Source organism: Lissotriton helveticus, chromosome 9, assembly GCF_964261635.1.
Source record: "Lissotriton helveticus chromosome 9, aLisHel1.1, whole genome shotgun sequence".
NCBI lineage: Eukaryota > Metazoa > Chordata > Amphibia > Caudata > Salamandridae > Lissotriton > Lissotriton helveticus.
Window position 1 is genome coordinate 1,221,956,693 of NC_136070.1, and position 21,444 is coordinate 1,221,978,136.

Below are 21,444 nucleotides of genomic sequence, written 5' to 3' on the forward strand. Positions count from 1 at the left end.
CCATCTGAACGAGCTAGCAGGAAATCCGGGGGGGGGGGAATCTCTGGACCAAGAGTATGCAACAAAACAGGCAGTGAAGGGTTAAAAACATTTACCAGGGCGGCTTTCAGCTCCCAGACGAGTCATCCCAAGTGCTACCCAGCTCAGACATTCACTGTTGCCCCCGATTCCACACACGGGGGGCTAATGCCAGCCCCATTCCTGCACCTATTCCATCCTCTCCTTTTCCGCAGATACCAGGCGAGGGGGCGCAACAGATGCTCGCCTGCAAGCGAAGTCTGGCGCGCAGTGTACAGTGCCTCGTCTACAATAAAGGCCGCGGCAGGGGGTCCGCTTTAGACTTTAATGCTGGCATTAATCTAGCCCGGAGGTATTTAAAATGGCATTAGACTGTCGTATAAATTATGAACTATCTGGCTATTTAGAGTTTTTGAACTGGCCATGTGGTAATTCACGGAAGCATTAGCGCGCCAACGAGCTTTTATCTTTTGCAAACTGGCTGCAAATTTACGACAGCCTCTCTTTCTGTTCATGGCCCTACAGTCGGAGGGACTATGTCAGCGGCGGCTGCGAAAATACTGCTTCGTGTACAGCCAAGCGCAACAATGTAGAATAACGCAGAAATACAGCTCGCGCGCAACAAACTATTCCTGTCGCAAAACTGTGCATCCAGAACGTTCATGATATGCACCAGGAAGTCACTGCAACCATTAGTCACACTGGGGCAGATTTACAAGGACTGGTGCATCCCTGCATATTAGCAGGGATGCGCCAGGTAAGCTGAGTCACGCAAGTTTACCCTTGCACCACCACGGATGCGTTGCATTTACAATGTGGCACACCGTGGCGCAGGGATAGACAGATGCGTGTCGCTCTGATGGTGTAAGGGCGGCGCATTGCTGGAGTCGTGTCGCAAGCGCAACACAACTCCAGCAAAGCTCAGGGGTGCCCTAGGCCAAACATGCTGTGTCACTCCTTGCACCTGCTTCAAGCAGGCGCAAGGTTGAGACGCAGCATGGACGTAAAAGTGACTCAGTGAAATCTTGTAGATTTCACTGCGTCACTTTTACAGGGTTTCCTTACGACGGAACGCCCACCATGCACACATTAAACCTGACGCAGGTTTAATGTGGCACAGGGCTTTACAACGTGACACATCTCCCTAGATGCGTCACGTTGTAAATAAGTCGCAACTTGGCGCATGTTTTATGCCGCCACTGCGTCACAGAAGTGACACAACGGTGGCGTAAATGTGTCGCAAATTGTAAATCTGCCCAACTGAGTGTTCTAACTGACACTAAAATGCATCACCTAGTATCATGGCCTTCTCAAACCCACCACCTTCCTTCCTGTCCTTTACCTTACACACTCTACCTTCTGCATCCCTCTCACCTAATTAAACACTACAATCCCCTCCATCTACGGTCATGGTCTTGCCAGACATACCACCTTCCTTCCTTGCCGCTACCTTAAACACTCCGCTATAGTAACTATCATGTCCCTCTCAAACTCCCCTACCATATTAAATTGATACTACATTCAATTCTACACCCTACCAGCTATGTGGCTCTCTCCGTCCAGCATCTTCCATCCTAGTCGCTAGAAACTCCTCTGCATAATGCCATGGCCCTGCCAGACTTACCACCTTCCAGTGCTTAATTTGAACCAGTGATTTCTGGTGCTCAGCACTGGCAATTAAATGTCAGAATCGTCTCAAGTGATAGTCCACCACATGGTGGCGCTATCTGTCCATTTGTGAGATGAGCACAACAAGAGTGTTTAATAAGTCAATATCCATTAAAACCAGAATATATCTGCTGCTCATTCTGTTCATATGACTTCGGGTGGCCTGGAATAGTCTGAATTGGCAGTTGTGTTTGTACTGTCACTAACAGCACTGACAGGGGCAATGGGTGGTGTGGGCTGCAGTGTCCTCCCGAAAAGGGCTCTTGTGCTTACTTTTTTACAAAGTAAGCACTGCCACCTTCCTTTCTTTCTTCTACCACAAACACTGCACTACATGTTCTCCCCTGGCCATCTCAGATGCACTACATTCCTCCTTTCATACTGCCCTTATCACAATACCCCCTTCACCTATTACAATTTTTTTTAAGAAGCCTCAAAATGTCCTGCCCTGAACTATCAGCAGCTCTACTCTCCTCACTGCGGGCCACCATTAACAGCCCTACCACTTCCCTACCCTTGCTACATCTAAGCCCACACCTCTTCATCCACACAGTTAACTTACATCCATCTTCTCTCCCCAATCCCTTCACCCTGTCTACTGCAAATTCCTTCTCAGGGCTGTAAAGTCCTCCCCAGCCTGGGTACCCGCAGAGGACTACACCACACATGGAGCTTAGTAATATACGTCTTTATTCTTCTGCGTGCAACTGCAAACTCAACATTCTAAACCAGCCTTCAGTGCATTCTGTTCCAACGCTTACATCACAGTTTTACGGAGTCCATCTGAAGCCAAAAGGGTTCCATCATTTACATTTCGGCAAGGCCTCCACTTCCCACTATGCTTTGCAAACTCTTTGTACTTGCAGGGCCGGACTGCGAACCAAAGCCAGCTCTGGCAAAATGCTCGGGTCAGCTCTGATCACTTCCTCCTCTCTCACCGCTCTCTCTCTCTCTCTCTCTCTCCTTCTTAGACTCTCCTCTCTATCTTTCCTTCCCTTTTCTGAAGCCCTCCTACCCACCACCGTAATTAACTTGTTAAGCAGGAGCAGCTGCAACTTGGTGGAAATAAAATAGAAACTCACTTACCTGTGTGCCGCCACCTCTTGGTCCTCTTTGCCCGCTTTCAGACTATTCCAGGCGCAGAAACAGGAAGCACCCAGGCTTCCAGACTCCCCTAGCCAATCACAACGTTGCTGATTAGTCTGAGTGCCATGGTTTGGCGCTCAGAGAGGGAGTTGAAGCCTGGGCATGTTCTCCACCCAGGCTGTGTAACGCAGCCCGGTGGAGAGCATGCTAAGACGGACATGCCCAAGACGGCCTGCCAAACTGTCATGCGCACTTACAGAGTGCCACCACTCCTCCCCTTGTGACACAGCCCGCCCCACCCCCAACCTGCTGAGCAAGGACGGAAGAATAAAATGATCATAACAATGTGTTATTATCATTCCATTTCTCCTTTTTCACCTGCTCACAGAGCCGTGGGGCGACGCTCCTCCGCCTTAGCGGAGGAGTAGCCCCTGTTGGTAAGGTGGAGAATGTGCTAGAGGCACCTGTAGCTCCCCTGCCTTAAAAGCCAACTTCCATGGGCTTTAATCCACTGGGGAAATGCCCGGTGTAAAAAAGGGTAGTCTAGGCCTGCATACTGGCCTCTCCTTACCAGATTTCCCTGTTCAGCTCGTACACCTTTCTATCTCGCCCTATCTCTAACACTGATTCCTCTTTAACAATATTTCCTATGTGGGCTCTATGAGGGGCAGTGAGGAGATGTAACCTTCACTGTCTTCACTACCTTGCCCTGCTTATCCAACCTTATCCACCATGCATGAACTCTCTTAGTATTTGTATGATATTTCTATAGCACAACCTAGCTAGGGCCGGACTGGTCATTCTGGAACTCGGGCATTATCCCATAAGTTCAGCTCGCCCGTCACAGCCGTGCATTCCTTTATGGCAGAAACACTTGGATCCTTCTCTCACTTTAGAGCAAGATCTGCTCTGTCAATTTTTCATCTTTGCACTATCAGAAGCTTGCTTGCGACCTTACCTTATTTCATTAAGTTTTTGGCTTCTTGATGTCTGTCCATTTCGTTTAAACACGTACCTTTTGCTGTCGTGTATTGTGGTGATAGTCTGGGGACTTTTGTTCCCCCACACACTTCCAGGATGTGATGGTGGGGATTTCCATTCTTTTTTCCAAGTGGTTTTCATGGTTGCCGACCCACTTACAAGTGAAAGATTGAAGCTTGTTTTCTTTATATCAATGAGTTATTGCTTTGTGTCCTGATGAAGGTGGGATGGAAATAAGGAGGTTTCACTGAAACGTGCTTCGATGTCTTGTAAATTGCCTATAGACGTCAGCCCCACAAGGAGGAAAAAATACAACTAGCCTTCATGATGTTTGGAAGTTATGTCTACAGCTGAGGCTTTTTTTGAACGAGGGACATTTTTTGGGTTGGATTAATTCTGTAGTGTTAGGGGCTAAATTGATTTTTCTGCAGTGTACTTTGTGGTATTTGCTGTTTGTTTCCTAAGAAATATTATAATGATTTATTTATGAATACATTTGTAATAAATAAGTTGTGGTATTGATTAAGGTGTAGATTTTGATGATTAATTGGATGGTTAGGATGAGAAGAGTTGTGGTTTGGTTTCTATTATCTCTGTGCCTGCAGACTAGACGGCTGCTTTTCAGAGCAAAATGGGCTACCATGTCCCACCTGTGCCATCACTCGTCTGTAATATGGCACAAATGCAAAGGCAAAGTGTTTCCTCATATGCATGGGCCACACTCCCAATGAAATGGGGGAATGCTCCTTGAGACTGTGCTGGTGCAAAATGTGCGCTGGCACACTCCGTATTAACCCCTTCTGTGCGGGGCATATTCCCCGCTGTGCTGGGGGGCGCGCCCAGCGCCCCCATGCTCATGACGAGGTCAGCTCGTCATGAGGCACAGTGCTCGTGTGCTCATGACGAGTTGAGCTCGTCATGACCACACCCGTTTGTGTGGAACGCTTGCACAGCAGGGGAATTAGCTCAGCATGCGAGCGTTCCAACGGTCGTCATGAGCACACGAGCACCGTGGCTCATGACGAGTTGACCTCGTCATGAGCATGCAAGGAATTAAAGAGGGGGTGGCACCAGCATCTACAGTCCCTCCTTTAACATCTAAGTGCCCTAGGTGTGCAAACACGTGTTGTGCCCCAAGAGCACGTAGTATAATACAACCCTTGTTGCCGAGACACAGGCTGTAGAAGCTGGCAGGTTCCTCAATGCCGGTCAATGCAACCAATTCTATAAATATACATGGTAAAGCTCTGTTTATTCCAATCACACTTTAGGGAGAGTAGGACTCCTGCGGTTCCCTGCTTCTACTTCCGCCTCTGATTGCCTAAGTGCCGGGACACTCCTGGAGTAGCCGTGCGCTATATAATATTGTCTTGTTCATTCATTCATTCATTTATGAAAGAATTAGATAAGGGACTGGTGGTTTTAGATGGTATACAACGTTTACAACGCAATTTTTACAACGCACTACCATTACAACGAAACGTTTACAATGCAAAATCCATTACAACGCATGCATTTACAACGCAGTCATTACAACGCATGACACTACAACGCACACCACTACAACGCATACCATTACAACGCAGTCATTACAACGCATACCATTACAACGCATAACTTACCATCCAACACTTACCTTACTGTTGCACCCCCTGGAGTTAGAATAGTAATTTTAACCCCTACACTATCCAACACTTACCTTATATGCAATGTAGTGTAATGCGTTGTAATGGTATGCATTGTAAATGTACTATGCGTTGTAGTGGAATGCGTTGTAAAGGTAGTTTTAAAGTATTCGTTGTAATGGTATGCGTTGTAATGGTGTGCGTTGTAATGGATGTTGCGGTGTAAAAAATGTGTTGTAAAGGTATGCGTTGTAAAAGTATGCGTTGTAACGTCATACATCCGTTTTAGATATTTGGTAAAACTTCAAAGCAACTGGGATTGTCAACCAACATTTGTGATGTAGGTACAAGTCATAGTGTCACATGCTGGAATGAATATATTGCCCAGTGCGGCAGGATACCACCCGTGCGTCCTTTCTCACCAGTTGTCCAGCCTCTCCCCCAGCTCGCCCAGCATCTCCTGGTGCAGCTCACAGATCTGCGGCAGCATGCTCAGGCCCTTCAGCAGCTTGGACTCTTGACTGGTTTCCTCATCTTCATCACCCAACACTCTGAGGATGGCCGAGTAGAAGTCCTGCAGAGACACAAGGGTAGGCATCTTTACACCCAGGACACACAGACCGCATCAATAGCAATTCTAAGTCATATTTATTTCTGAAGTTGTATAAAGTATGCACCAGGCCACCTAGAGCAAGAGAGGACCTCATAATGGTCGGAGTCATTTCAAGACATCCAGAAAACACACATCTTAGCTCAAACAAATACATTTTTTTTAAATCTGGAACAAAACATATACATTAAAATTTGAATATATGTAAAGTTAGAAGGGGCACTAACATACAACATTTGCTCGGGCATGTCGATTTAGTCGGTAACATGTCATGTGTCCTAGTGCAATGAAGGAAATGGCTGCTAACTGAATTATAAAGGACACCAATGATCTGGGACCCGGTGCCACTGCACCTGCTGCATCAACGGAAGCTACGCTCCTGGTTTTAGAAAGGCTTTTTGGTAAAGAGTCATCCTATGGGCGTCTCAGGGAGAAGAGAGTGACCAGAACTGTACACAAAGCATTTAACCTTTGTTTCCCTAGTCAAACTACTATGTTATTCCTTAACTCTCCTTGCTGTTTTCTAATAAGCGTTCTGAACAACAGCATCATTTCTTTTCAAATAGTAATACATTTCATGTTTCCTCCTCAGGGTATAATGTTGTACATTCTTAAAACCGAGACATGCGCTTTCTTTCTATAACATCTCTGATAACCTATATTCAGAGCCAATAGAATTATGCGGCATTGGGGAACCAAATTATGTTGCAGTTGACAAAATCCTGTGGCATGAAAAAGAAAACTATGCAGACTAGTGCAGCACATTTTGTGATAGTATTACTTAATCATTTTTTTATTTTTACATATGATGTACTGTATGGGCGAAGATTTCACCTGGTTAGTACTAGTTTAACAATCAAAGCAATAAGCGACTGAAAGATGATGAGTCAACTCTTGCTAAGGGACTTCTACTGCTTTTGATAACTTTTGATCCATTTCACTTAGAAACATTTCTTTTGTGAAAATGTACTAATTATGAAGCAGATGATCGATTATGTGGAAAATGCGGCAAATCCATAATCATGCAGAAAAAACTGCAGCCGCAGGTTCACATCATTTCAATGGTACTGCCTATATTTGAATATGATTCAGAAAAGGGGGTGGTGCAGAAAAGGGGGGGGGGTGGTGATGGACAGAGTGTCTGAATTAAGCAGACCACTCTTACCCAGTCCAAAGATCAGGGCTTGATCCATCACCGTTATTTAGCTCACTGCCCCATCCCAGCTCAGAACCTGGCTATATGCAAATTAGTCTGTCCCTGGCCCAGTGCATCATGGGAACAGGGCAGACCAAACTACCAAGCCAATTTTTCACCAGAAAGGAGACAAGCTTCCGGGGACCGGTTTCTGTACTAATTATGAAGCAGATGATCGATTATGTGGCAAATGCGGCAAATCCATAATCATGCAGAAAAAACTGCAGCCGCAGGTTCACATCATTTCAATGGTACTGCCTATATTTGAATATGCTACTTGCTAAAGAATACTTTATATATTTCTTTCTTTATTATTGTGATGCACATTAATCCAAAGCCTGACCATGCCAGGCGTGCACTACATAAAACACTCATAAATCTATAAATAAAAATATATAGATGGCTGTCTTAGCCAAGCAGGTGGTTGGGTTCTTCAGTCTGTTGACGTGAACAATGCGAAAGTAAAAGGCTTCCTCTGACTATATACGAAGACCAGATTATAGATTTGAGAACACTGACCTGGTAATTTACTGATCTGTATAAGAGAGTGCCTCAGCTGACCACAACAGCTGTGCACTTAGATGCCCAGTCTGTAAAGTGAAATACCACAGGAAGAAGATGCAGGCCGAGGCTGGTTGGTAAACAAGGCGAGGGGGCGGAAATGTTAAGGGACAAAGTCTCATTTTTCAGAAGTACCAGGATTCAAGGTTGAGGAGTTGAGTGGAGGGCAGAAAACAGATATTGGGGAAAGATCAGTGGTATTGGAAGAGGTGGTGGGTGCTGGGACCAGTTAACATGTCTTAGTGTTCCTCTGGGCAAGGGTGGGCCTGCCGCCTTGCATGTGTGGGCAGCTGGACTTAGGTGTATGTATATATAAAGGCATGTAGCAAATTTGAAAGCACTTCAAGCCTTGATTTCTTTAGGAATAAAAGCCAGATTTAAAAGGAGGAAATGGGAGCTCACAGTTCTCGGGACCTCCCCCGGAGATCTTTCCGGAGCTTTAGTGGACAATGGTTCATTTGCACAGGAAGTAGCCCTGTATTTTATTTGGGATTTTCTGGTACCACTGAAATTATTCAGTGAATAAGCCTGGTTTTAAGGACAGGGTTTTCTTGAACTTTTACAATTTTTGAATACGGTGACTCAGAATGTACATACTCATTCCTCACACAGCAGGCCTATCCTTAGGCTCCTGTTTTAACCCCTTGGCCGCGGGGGTAATTCCCCCGCTGTGCTGGTGGGCAGGAGGGTGCGCACAGCGCCCCGGTGCTCACGGCCACACCCGTTTCTGTAGAACGCTCAGCACAGCAGGGGAATTAGCCCCGCGTGCGAGCGTTGCGGCCATTATGACGAGATCAGCTCGTCATGAGCACACGGCCACCGTGGCTCATGATGAGCTGAGCTCGTCATGAGCATGGGAGGGGTTAAACAGTAGTGCTATCCCAAAGGGCACACACCTCACAAGCTCACACATCAAGCCACTGGTATGAATGGTGTCACACAAATATTTCAGGCATGTGCATCAGCAAACCGAACTATTGTTCATGTTCCACAGAGGCCACAGTCATTAACGTTTAGACAGCAGAGCTATATCTCAGTTTCACAAACCGTACAGACTGGCCCCAAAGAACCAGACTAAAGTTCCTGCGATAAGACACAGAACTGCAGGCCTTCCATTGGCCAAGGGAGTTTAATCCAAGGCTCTACAGACTGTACAGCCATTGGGTGTAAACAGCAGAGCCATCCCTCAAATTGCACTGAATTTAAATTCTCAGGGCTCGGTTCTATATATCTCACAGTCTCAAGCCTTGGAAAGCAGCACTGTGGCTGTCTCTACACAGGTCTCCCTGTCTGAGGCTCTTCCAGCTTGTCTCTGCATCTGCACTGATCTTACTGCATTATTGCATAACATCAAAGATACAGTAACTGAGTTGCCCAAGATCACAAAGAGGTGACAGGGAGCTAGGAACTCCGAGTTCGAGGGAAAGCCCATAAGCGGCCTGCTCTCTAGCTTCTGCTGATGGTTCTGTGATGGGTACTGCAGCATGGATATCCATGAGTGCACACAAGCAATTATGGTTACTTGTGTTGGGTTCAGTGAGACCTCAAATATGTCTCTTTAACGGTGCATTAATATTAATAGGCTATCATCAATCTCCTTAGCCCTCTGTAATTTTCTCAGCCTACGCAGCTATTGCATGGAAAGTATATGTAGTGGGAAACAGCTTTTACAACTATGTCATTACATCGCAGTGCTATTACAGCGACTACGTTGTTAGTACGCGATGCACTGACATTGTAGGTCATAACAACGACTTGCTGTAGGGGGCGCTGAGGTATTGGAAATTAATTCGAACATCTTCCCTACTATTGCGCAAACTGGAGTAGGAATAGTAAATAATACTATTCCTAAGTCCAGCTCGCCCCCTAGTGCTAGTCATTGTAAATGTATTGCGTACTAACAACGCGGTCATTGTAACGACTGCATTGTAAAAGCACGTGATGTAATAGATTGCGTTGTAATGTGCCATATTTAAGAGTAGAATTTCACAAAATCGCATTTTCCCCACGCAGTTTGTTTCTTTTCTTCAAATGTGTGAGCAGGTGCAGATTGAAACTTGAAGTTGAAATGCTCATTTAATCTTTGGCCTCTCTTTGGAGAAATCGCTCCTGTTAGGTGATCATCGGTAAACCATAATATAGTGCTCTCTAAAAGCCCATTCCATCCTGGGCCTCTTATGCATAATTATACATTGGCATCACAGCAGTTTGAAACCAGGTCTCTGTAGAGATGATATATAAGACAGGCTTGTTGGGTCAGTTGAAGTGCCCAAGATGACAACTTCCGGGATGCATTGAACTTTAAATTAAAGGCCTACATCAATAATATACTGCCTCAGTCCATGTGATGTTCTACCAACCCTATGTGCACTGCAGCCTGAATGCATTACGTTTGCCAAGATTATTTTACTTCACAACACAAACTATTGGTGTTTATAAAGTTGACAATTTCATCTAATTTTACATTCATTCTCTCAAAAGGAATTAAACGTGATTGATATTTACTTGTTGCAAGAGATAGACGAAAACAAACTAAATTTGCTACATGTGAAAAAAAATGTCACACTGTGGTTCAACCACCAGGTGGGCCTTTGAGCCACCACTGGGGACTACTGCAACACGGCCTACATATGCAGCCTCAGATAGGAACCACAGTTAAATCAAAGGTTTTTGAACTGGGCTGCCAGACCCCACCTGAATCTGAGGGTCAGAGACCACTCAGCACCTGCCCTTGAAGCACTGCCACATCCCCTCCCAGTGGAACCGAGAATTGAGTTCAAAATCCTATGCACTGACCACAAAGCCAAAGGACATCAGCCGTCGGTACGTAGAAGGAGCAGCTGCCAAGAAAACCGCTCACAAACTCAGATGTGTCAATAAGTCAATCAGTAATGGCAAACTAAAGTGCAACTAGTGAGGCAGCTACAATGGGTCTTCATTATCAAGGAATGTGGCTTCACCGACCAAAGAACCCCGCTTTAGTTATGACTTTTCTGTGGAAAAAAACAACCATGGATGTGCAAGGTACAGTCTGCAGCTGAGGTCATAAATTGGTTACAAGTTTAAAGGTTGACTCCTAAGAATACAACCAAATAATGTACATAAATAAATATTTATATGTATAATTATTTACAATTTCTAAGGTATTTACAGCTGTCAGAGGGATAAAGTGCTTGGAATGGAAATACAGAAGTGCAGGTACTCATTATTTAGAGTACCTGTTTTCTTATGAGAAGTGCTGGCACTCTCCTATCATGGTATTTTAAGAAACAAGGGAACCCACTCGGTAGGCAAGGACCAAGGGTACTTGTATTATCTTAGAACAACGGTCCTTGACAAAAGAGAATGTGCAAGCTAATGAATAATTATAGGCCACAATATGCACTATAATGAGTAAGGTGTCCAGCCGGACCCTAAAATTTAATCAATGAAAACAATGCAAAGCAATATCAAACGCAACAAATATGAAGCGGGACACAGTCCTGTATCCACAGCATACAACAGGGCTAGACAAACAAAAAGGGTAAGAGGTTCATCAGGCAATTTTTCTTTTGTGAGAAGCTAGTACACATAGAACCTAATATCCTAGCTTTTAGTTTTTACTACATGAGAAAAGCTAGGATATTAGGTTCTATGTGTACTAGCTTCTCACAAAAGAAAAATTGCCTGATGAACCTCTTACCCTTTTTGTTTGTCTAGCCCTGTTGTATGCTGTGGATACAGGACTGTGTCCCGCTTCATATTTGTTGCGTTTGATATTGCTTTGCATTGTTTTCATTGATTAAATTTTAGGGTCCGGATGGACACCTTACTCATTATAGTGCATATTGTGGCCTATAATTATTCATTAGCTTGCACATTCTCTCTTGTCAAGGACCGTTGTTCTAAGATAATACTCCTATCATGGGCCTGATTCTGATGCGGTTAGGAAGGCCTCCTAATGGCATTTGCTCCTTCCAAATCGGATCGGGAACGACCCAGGGCCAAATTATGATGCGGTTAGAAACATATGCTCCCATTGAAGTCAATAGGAGTCCAACCAAATCGTATTGGGAAGCATCCGGATGCATTGTATTCTGTCGGTCGGACTGTCCCGATCCAAGTGGGTTGGAAACCATTTCCAACCCGATTCAGCCGGGAAGCATTTCCAACCCAGAATCAGCCCCTAAATGTTTTTCAGTAGTGCTGAGAAGTGCAGGTACTTAGCACCGGACAGTACCTGCCCGTTTAAAGCACTAGGGGTTCGTATGGCAGGCTGGTCCTGCTGCGGTTCGTACCCGTGCTCTAAAAAGCACAGCAGATGTCAGCCACGGGCATTGAACTCACTGAGACATCTTCGGGTGTTGAGATGTAATCTTTCCCACCACTGCCCTACAAACGCCCCCCCCCCCAACCCCTCCTGTCCTCTGCTTTAGCCAACACACCCCTCCGCAAACATGGATTTGCAATAGTGGAAATATTGTGTGTAATCCAAAACTTAAAAGTGCAAAGAAACACAAGGACCGGACCAACGACTTCATCCAGGATACTGATGCAGCAGTTCTCTTCCAGCTTTGTTCCTCGCCCCGCCCACCTCCCGAGGCAGCTCATCTGGTGAAGAAGAAGAGGCGACGGGGGACGTCTCTCCAGCATCCTCAATCCTGTCTGCTGCACGAACCGCGCGCCTGGCTCGCGCCCGCGCGCCGATATTTACCATGCGGCGCGCGGCGGCCGCCATTGGCCAGACAGTGCAAAGCCCCTGACAGCTTCCTTCAGACGACCAAGCGCAGCTGTGGTGTCTTCACGCATCTACAGCCAATAAAACACATAAAAATATGATATTAAGCGAGCCTGAGCGGCGCACTCCGTCTACAGTTCCTTCGGGAGGCAGAAGCAATTTGCTTCATATTATTAAACCATAAAGTCAACTGTGCTGCAGACGTTCAGCAGTTTTGTATCTCTGGTTGGATGCACCATCTCCTTCTTAGTCTCTTTTACTTTCTTTTTTTCCCATTCATTTTTTCCTTCCTTTCTTTCTTCCCCGCCTTCATTTCTCTCTCCCCCTCTCTGCATTGCTCTTTCTTTCTCTTTCCTTGTTTGCACTGTTCTTTCTCCATCCCTTCCTTCTTCAATTTCATCTTCACCCATTAATTTCTTCCTTTTTCATTTTTTCTTTATTTTCTTTATGTGTATCTGTGTCTCTTTTACTTTCTTTATTGTTTCCTTCCTTACTTTGTTTCTGTCTCTCTTTCTTTGTTCAGTACTGTTTTCTCTGTGTCTTTCACTTTCGTTCTTTTTGCTCCTCCTGCCCTCCAGTATAGAGTACTTTCTTGCCATCATTTCCTTGATCTTTTTGGGTCTATTCCTTTTATTTCTTTCGTTTCCGCCCCTACTTTCCTTTACTATCATACAGTCGTTCTTTCTGTATTTTTATCACCCTTCTCTAATTTCTTTTTTATGTTGTCTTTATTCTTCTTTCTGTTATATATCTTTATTGATTCCTCACCTCACCCCTCCCTCTCCCATCTCTACAGTCGCTCCTTTTTTCATTTTTAAAAATTGTATTCTTTATTTATATTCTTATTTTGCTGTGTTTTCAGTTTGATTCCTTTATTTCTTCGCCTTTCTTTCTTCCAGTCTTCTTTATTGTCGTTCTTGTTCTCTTCTTTCTCTTAGAGGCTTTCTTGTGTCTGCATTTCCATCATTCTCTGCTTATCCTTGGAATATTTTTAGTTCCTTTTCTTTTTTTACAACTCTTTATAATATCACAGTTGTTTCATCCTCATTAGTGCTTCTTTCAAAATCATGCTTCTCGTTTCTTTTCCATCTTTGGCTAATACAGATAGCACCAAAATGACATAACACAGGCTCACACTGATCCTAATATGTCCAGGGAAATTTGGAAAAAGCGGGTGCAGACAGGGCCGGATTGGTAAGGCGGGCACTTGGGCAATGCGCCAGTATCTGAGTTGCAGCTGTGAGCCGCTATTTAGCTAGTGTGGTGTCCAATTTGGTCTCTCTCTGTGCTGTTCAGATGGCCCAGTCGTGGCCAAAGTGACCTTTCCAGTTTAAACTTTGAATATTTCTACCAATTCAATCTTTGTCTCACCTTAGAAAAAATGATTACTGTTTTGGAATCGAAATAATATATACACATGCATATTCAAATCATGCCCTCTGCATGCTCAATGGTAAGTTGCTAAATAATACTCTTTTGCATGCCCATTCCATCTTGGGCCCCTTTTTTATAATTGTATATCCAAAACACTGCAATTTGGCATCTTGAGTTCTCTTAAATTAACATATGACAGGCTCAGGGCTCCAGATTGCTCTGTGTACACTAAACACCTTACATTAACCCCTTCGCTGCGGCGGCTATTCCGCCGCAGCGCTAAGGGGGAGGCGGGGCTGCGCGGCGGTCCCGTGCTCGTGACGGAACCGCTCCGTCACGGCCCTCGGGTGAGCGGTGCTTGTGACGGAACGGTTCCGTCAGGGACCCGCCCGCCCATTAGAACGTCAGCGCAGGTGCGGAATTCTCGCCACGCAGGCGCGGCGAGCGGGCCGTGACGGAACCGTTCCGTCACCAGCACAGCCCACCCGAGGCTCGTGACGGAACGGTTCCGTCACGAGCATGGGAGGGGTTAAGCCACAATCCTACTTTTCAGAGATCATAGTTATTAGGAGAGTTAGTTCAATTGAAGCAAAGTCAGATAACATGTTCCTAGATGCATTGGCCTTTTAAATGAAAAGCCTGCACCAAAAACATGCTTTTGGACATCCATGTGACGACGTATGAAACCCTGGGGCACTGCAGGCTGTATGCCTGACTTTTACTTAGAGTATTTTTCTACATAAATGATACATTTGTTGTAAATCCTGTTGACATTTTCACTCAATTTCATCCTAAAGCTGGCAAAAGGAATTACAAGTGTTTTATATTCGCATTTGTAAGCACAAAGATGAAAAAGTTACACTTGCTACAGAGATCAATTTGAATTATTTTACTCTGTTCAGCAGTCAGTCACTTTTTTAGCCTATATTTGTATTTGAATGCAGACGATGGGTATCATGCCCTCGGAGCTAGGACCAACCCATGCACACACACCTACTGACCACGCAAGAAATCTAGGGATTATCCTAGACCACAAGCTCAACATGACGACTCAAATCAACGAGGTGTTCACCTCCTGCTTCCACATCCTACACATGCTGTGAAAGATTTTCAGATGGTTGCCTCAGAACACCAGACGAACCATCACGCTTGTACTCATCACCAGCAGGCTGGACTATGACAACGCTATCTATGCCGGAATCTCCAAACAACTCTGACACAGACTCCAGACCATCCAGAATGCATCCACAAGACTCCCGCACAACCTCCCACACTGCACCCACATTACACCGCATCTCAGGAAACTTCGCTGACTCCCCATTCACAAGTGGAGCCAATTCAAACTTCTCACGCACGCATACAAAGCCCTACACAACACAGGACCAGAATACCTTAGCAGCCGCATACACTTTCTTCAACCCACCAGACACCTACGCCCGTGTTGCATGGTTCCAGTGTTGCATGAAGCCATTCCTCTAATGTATCAACCTATTACACAACATCGTATAGGCAAAAGAGGAGGTGGACTAGCTGTTGTATTCAAGCAAACAAGAAATCAAACTAAAGCTGACAATGTCTCCATACAAGGTTGTGAGGCCCTCCTCACCCACCAGATGCAATCCAACACCATCTTCCTCCTGTAACTTCCTTCTCATTTACATATCTCCCCCTAACAATGCAACATTCCCAGAACATTTATAGACACAGTTTCAAATCTGAAAATACATCACTCCAACCTATGCATTCTTGGTGACATAAACATTTGGTTTGACAAACCCAAAATGCCCTATATCATCACTGGACTAGACACAATTAACCTATATCAGTTCATCAACAAATCCACACACATCACTGGGCAAATCCTATATGTCCTTTTTGCAAGTATAAAAATAGTTACCTTCCAAACGATGACTTTAGTCACATGGACAGACTGCCAATTGCTAGCGTTCCAACATAAAACACCACAAAGCAACATACCTAAAACCACCTTATATTAATCCACCTATCGACTGTGGGACAAATTAAATTTTGCACACTTAGAAAGACAACTAACATCCAACACAGATCTAGACACAATACATTCCGTTACAAAAACTATATGAATAGCTTCAGGAAGCTTTTGATATCCTAATGCCACTCATAACAAAACAGGACAAAAGAAAACAGCCCCATTGGAGAAATACAGAACTGAAAGAGATAAAGCAGCAAATTAAAAGGCCAAAACAATCCTGGAACAAAACAAACAGCAATCAAGGCAAACTTCACGTACAGAAAATTAGCAGATTATACAAGTCAGTATCAAAATGCTAAAACATTGTACTATTCACACAGAATTCAAAATGCCAAATGTGCAAATAATGAATTTTATAAAAATCTCAACAAATTTCGTAAACCTCAATGCATAGAAGGAATTCATGCCATTACTCAGGATTTCACAGGCAAACTGGCAGATCATTGCATAACCAAAGCAGACACATTGGACTCCTATTTAACACAGAGTTAAACCACCAGCACCAACCCTTTTCCAAAATACATTTATGGATCTGGTCAAAGCAAGCAGGCCTATCCTGGGAAAACTGATAGAAAAAGCTGCATTCACCCAGATATCACAATTTGTTGAAGATGACTTCAAACTTTCCGTCTTCCAAACAGGATTCCGTCTAGAAAGAGGCACATAATGTCTTCTCATCATCATTTGGGATGACCTCAAGAACACCATAGACCAGAATGGGGTTGGCGCAGTACTTTTCTTGGACCTCTCAGCTGCCTTTGACACAGTTGACTATGACAGTCTAACACAAAGACTCTACAATTCCGGTATAGGAGGGACTGCTCTCAACTGGATCACATCTTACCTTCAAAACAGTACAAATATCTTCCATTCTCCTCCTTTCTCATCAAAACCTCCTTGCGATGGAGACGGATGGAATCGCGAGGAATGCGCACGCTCGGGCACTTGCACATGTGCAGTTCCCAGAAGAAGATGCGAGGGAGAAGGATGAAAGCCCAGGTCCGCCGACGATAAGGTAGGGTTATTTTAAATTTCATTTATAATGTTTTTAAAAGTTTTTTAATACTGCGGGCGGGAGGTGGGCGGCGCATAACGAAGCTATGCAGAGAGTGCGGAGATTGGTTCCATCTCCGTGCCTCTCCGCGTGGACCCCTTACGCATATCACGTCCACCCTTATATATTACCTTCCTTATACATATGTATCCTTCCATGTATTTATCTATCTATATATTTATTACTTTACTCTTACTGATAAAAAAACATTTGTATCTCCCCAATCCAACACCCTTTGTTTTACCCTTAACTTCTCTCAGTATATCCTCTTCCTCCACTCTCTGACTCATCCCAACCCTCATTCTACTACTATGATCCCTAAAATAACCCTTTCTACTACTGTGATCTCCAAAATAACTCTTTCTAGACTCTTTCCTCCTCTATCCCTTATTGCATCACCCTAAACTTCATTTTACTACTAAGATCTCCCAAACAACCCTTTCTAAATTCTTCCCTCATGTATCCCTCCTTAGACTCATCTGAGATCTCATTTTACTACTAGGACCTCCCAATACCGTGATTTCCCAATCAACACTTTCTAGACTCTTCCCCCTTCTTTCCCAACATTATTCTTTTCAACTCAACTAATACACTCACATGTCCACCACTCAAATTAATTCATATTTGCCTATACTAAATCACCACTAATCCTTTTGTGTTCCCAGAGTAGCATGCTACTCACAGAAAAGTAATTCTATGCCTCGTCAGGGGTGATAAGGACCATATAAGTACAATTACAAGTACAATCTGAAAGCTCTACCAGTTAAAGGGTGCTTCCAATTGAGGCTTGCTGCAAGATCTGGGAGTTCTGCTAGGTCTGTACCAATTAAACTTAGGATGAGGAGGAGTGACGGTTGGCAGAAATATAGCTTTTTGCACATAGCATAAAATCTTAAACATATTCCATTTCTTCACCGGAAATCAATGAAGTTATCTGAGGTGATGAAATGGATTTTCTGCGTTTTATGCCGAGACCTAATATTGCTGCAAAATATTGGATAAGCTGAAGTTTGTGACTCGAATATTTGGGCAGATCTCTGCATACAAAATTACAGTAGCCTCTCCGAGAAAAATGAAAGCATTCAGAATTTGATTTTATGTGAAAAAGAAACTAGATTAAGGATATGGTGTAACATAAACAGCAGAAAAAGATATATAGAATTATAGATGGGTAACTTTGAATTACGGGGATGGTTTTCACAGAGGAGTTCTGATTGTTGCCATCAAATATACAAGAGAGCAACTCGAGTTGTGCTTGATGTCACTCAGAACCCAAAGTGAAAAACATCCCTTTAGTTCCTTTTTACCCATCTTTAATTTTATGTTATGTATGGCCCCCAAAATCCTCTGCCTTGCTTTCAACTACTTCACAGTAACAGAAGAGTAATGGGGGACGTCATACAGAACATGGCCTCGGTTATTTATCACTGTCTAAAAAAGGTTACAATAAAATATCTTTCCTTCCATTCTTGACCAACCAGCAGCACCTTCCCTGCTTTTCTTCCCCCCTCCTGCAGCCATGCTTCTGCTTTCAGCCAAAGCAGACAAACAGGGGTTCACTGACAGGCTCTCAGAGAGCCCCGTCAGCCTGGCCTGAGAGGCCTTTATGACATCACAACAGTGGGTAACCAGTTTTTAGATCGACTGATGCCATGTCATAGCTCACCTATGGCTACCACTTTACTTAAATTTATTCAATCAGTTGTCCTCAGCCTTAAAAAGGTCCAAAAGGATGAAACACCTGTCGGCCGCACTGATTGACCTATGTAACCAGCTGTTCGTCTTCAACAAATGCAATATTATGACCTCTTGTGCTAAAGGAAAATAAATTTAAATTTATGGGCTGAGCTTCATTCCTATCATAGACTTTATGACAATTTTTTAACTGATTTTGAGCGCGCTCCAACCTTTTGATTTTCCATATGGAAGAAGCATTGTTTTGAAAAATATGTTTGTCTAAAAGTCGGAGAGCTGTGCTAGGGCTAGCTCTGTCTTCCCCCTTCTTTGAGTTGGCTCAGCAGTGTCTAAAGACCAGGGCCACTGGAATTATACAGCAGGGCAGTATCAAATTGTGTGGCAGGGTTGACTAAATTATGTGGCAAGAAAAGGCATACTTTTGTCATAGTATTACTTCATTATTTTGTTATTTGTAGGTCGAGCCTAGGCAGCACGCATGTGCAGTATACAAGATCTGTTGTAATCTCCTCTATCGGCTTTTGGCATGCCCATGAATTGCCATTTGTTCATTGTTATGCCATTTAGAAATACAGGGTTTTTATTGGTGCTTTGGGTCTTATTCTCCCGCCTTTGCGTGCTTGGGTCACGCCCAGGCGATTTCACTCCTTGTTTGCTTGCGTTGGCCATCCCAATACATCGGGCTCTTCCTGGTCATCCTGATCTGCCTTTTTATTTTATGCATACAGCCAGGTTCTGAAACTGGGATGGTGCAATGAGCTAAAAAACGGTGTTGGATCTAGCCCTGATCTCTTGACTGGGTGAGAGTACTCTGCTTAATTCAGAGACTCTGTCCATCACCACCCCTTGTTGTAAATTTTTTATTTTATAGGCTATCAACATAATTTTAGGTTTTCAGGCTGTTTCACAGAGCAATATTCTGTTTGGCACCTGCAAAGTGGCAATTTCTGTCCGGTAGCTGTTTAGCTGTGCCAATAGCTCTAAATCAAACAAATGCGAGACCTATTGCATTTCTAATGCTTGTTACATTTGCTAACTCTGTCTGTGCATAGGTTGCACCTCATTAGGACCAGTTAAACACCCAAATATAGCAATAAGTAAGTGAAAGTTGGCCAGTCAACCTTTGCCAAGGGCCTTCTACCAAGCATCAACATGTGAGCTGTGTTTTAGTTGCTTTTGACATGTTTGAGTTAGAAACAATTTTTTTGTCAAATTCTGCAGATCATACAGCAGACAAAAGATTATCTGACAAATGTGGCAAATCAATAATTATGCAAAAAGTTACGCAGTTGCACAATTGCATAATTCCAGAGGCCCTGCTGATGCACAGTTTCAAAGGGTCTTGAGAGATCTACCAAAACCAATGCCACCAGAATATTAATAAGGGTAGTTTTTAAAAAACAGCTTTTTTTAACAGCCAGATAAGGTAGCTGGGATATTTAAAGAAAGCTAGCTGGCTTCTACGAGTCAAGTGATGAAAGAGGTGTAACACTGGGCACTTTCAGAGCATTATGGATAAGACCAGAAGGCAATGATACATTAATAACTGCTCTCAACTGATACTGTTCCAATAAAATCAGACTATTAAAAACAATTGCATGGACATGGTCCAGTGGAGAACTTGAGTGTTTGCTATTCAACACCAGTAAAGTAAAACCTTCTACACTGTCAGGGGTAAAACGAGATAAAGAATTGACTGGTACTGGCGGCTGGACAATAGAAGGAGGAGGTAAATATGCTGTTTGGGGATCTCTGACAGAATATCGAAAGTCAAAATATCGACTTGCCAAAATATCGAGGTAAAAATATCGAATGCCAGAATATCGACTTCCTATCTACAAACAGGTAAGTACAAAAATATTGACTCCAAAATATCGATAGGAAAAAATATAGACAGTCAAAATATCGAATTTTTAAAATATCTTAAAATTAATTTAAAACTAATATAATAATACATATAAATAATTTAAACATACTTAAAATACTTAAATAAACGTAAAATTAATAAATAATTAATGTAACTTAATTTTTTTTTTAAACATATATATATATATATATTCACTGAAAAAACCATAGGTTATAGACCATATATAGTTAGGAATTAGCATTTACAAAACCTTGAAAATTCACTGAAAAAACCATAGGTTATAGACCATATATAGTTAGGAATTAGCATTTAAAAAACCTTATTTTACTCACACAAAACCATTGAAATTCCATATATAGTTAGTTGCACTAACTATATATCGCGCACCCGCAATCCACTGCTGATCATGTCACATATTACATCATTCATGACATGGTCAGTGACATCACTGATGACATCACTGATGACATCTCAAATGACATCACTGATGACATCACTGATGACATCTCAAATGACATCACTGATGAGATCACTGATGACATCATCCAGTGACTGTGTGTTTCTGTAAAGTTTAAATATGTTTTACATATTGAAGAATGAGTAGATGTATAAGTGTCTGGACGAAGGATTTAGTAGGTGCATGACTGAATGTATGAGTGAGTGATTAAATGTGTCTCACTGAGTGCATGGGTTAGTGACTAAACTGTCTTAATTTGTGCATCATTATGTCTGTTGTTCTGTAAACTGCTGCATGTGTTGATCAGTAGCTATATGATTAACTATATGGGTTATTGATTGATTGTCCAAGTATTTGTATAGGAGACTGAGTGTGTGTGTGGCTGGCTGGGAGGTGTGTGACTCTGTGCCGATCAATGTGTACTTGTATCAATGATTGTATAAGAAAGTAAGTATGTGTTAGTGTATGTTTGAAAATGTAAGGTGCTCTATGTTTAACTGTATAGACAAGAAAATGGAAGTGTGA

General features: G+C 43.2%; 1 protein-coding gene across 3 annotated transcripts in view; it reads right to left on the bottom strand.

Moving 5' to 3' along the window:
* Window positions 1-21,444, bottom strand: part of FGD5 (FYVE, RhoGEF and PH domain containing 5) — a 428,915-nt gene that overhangs the window by 135,236 nt on the left and 272,235 nt on the right. For all 3 annotated transcript variants that reach the window (XM_078661708.1, XM_078661707.1, XM_078661706.1), the window contains exon 6: window positions 5,801-5,952. In XM_078661708.1, the coding sequence (XP_078517834.1) occupies window positions 5,801-5,952 (152 nt within the window). The remainder of the gene's footprint in view (window positions 1-5,800; window positions 5,953-21,444) is intronic.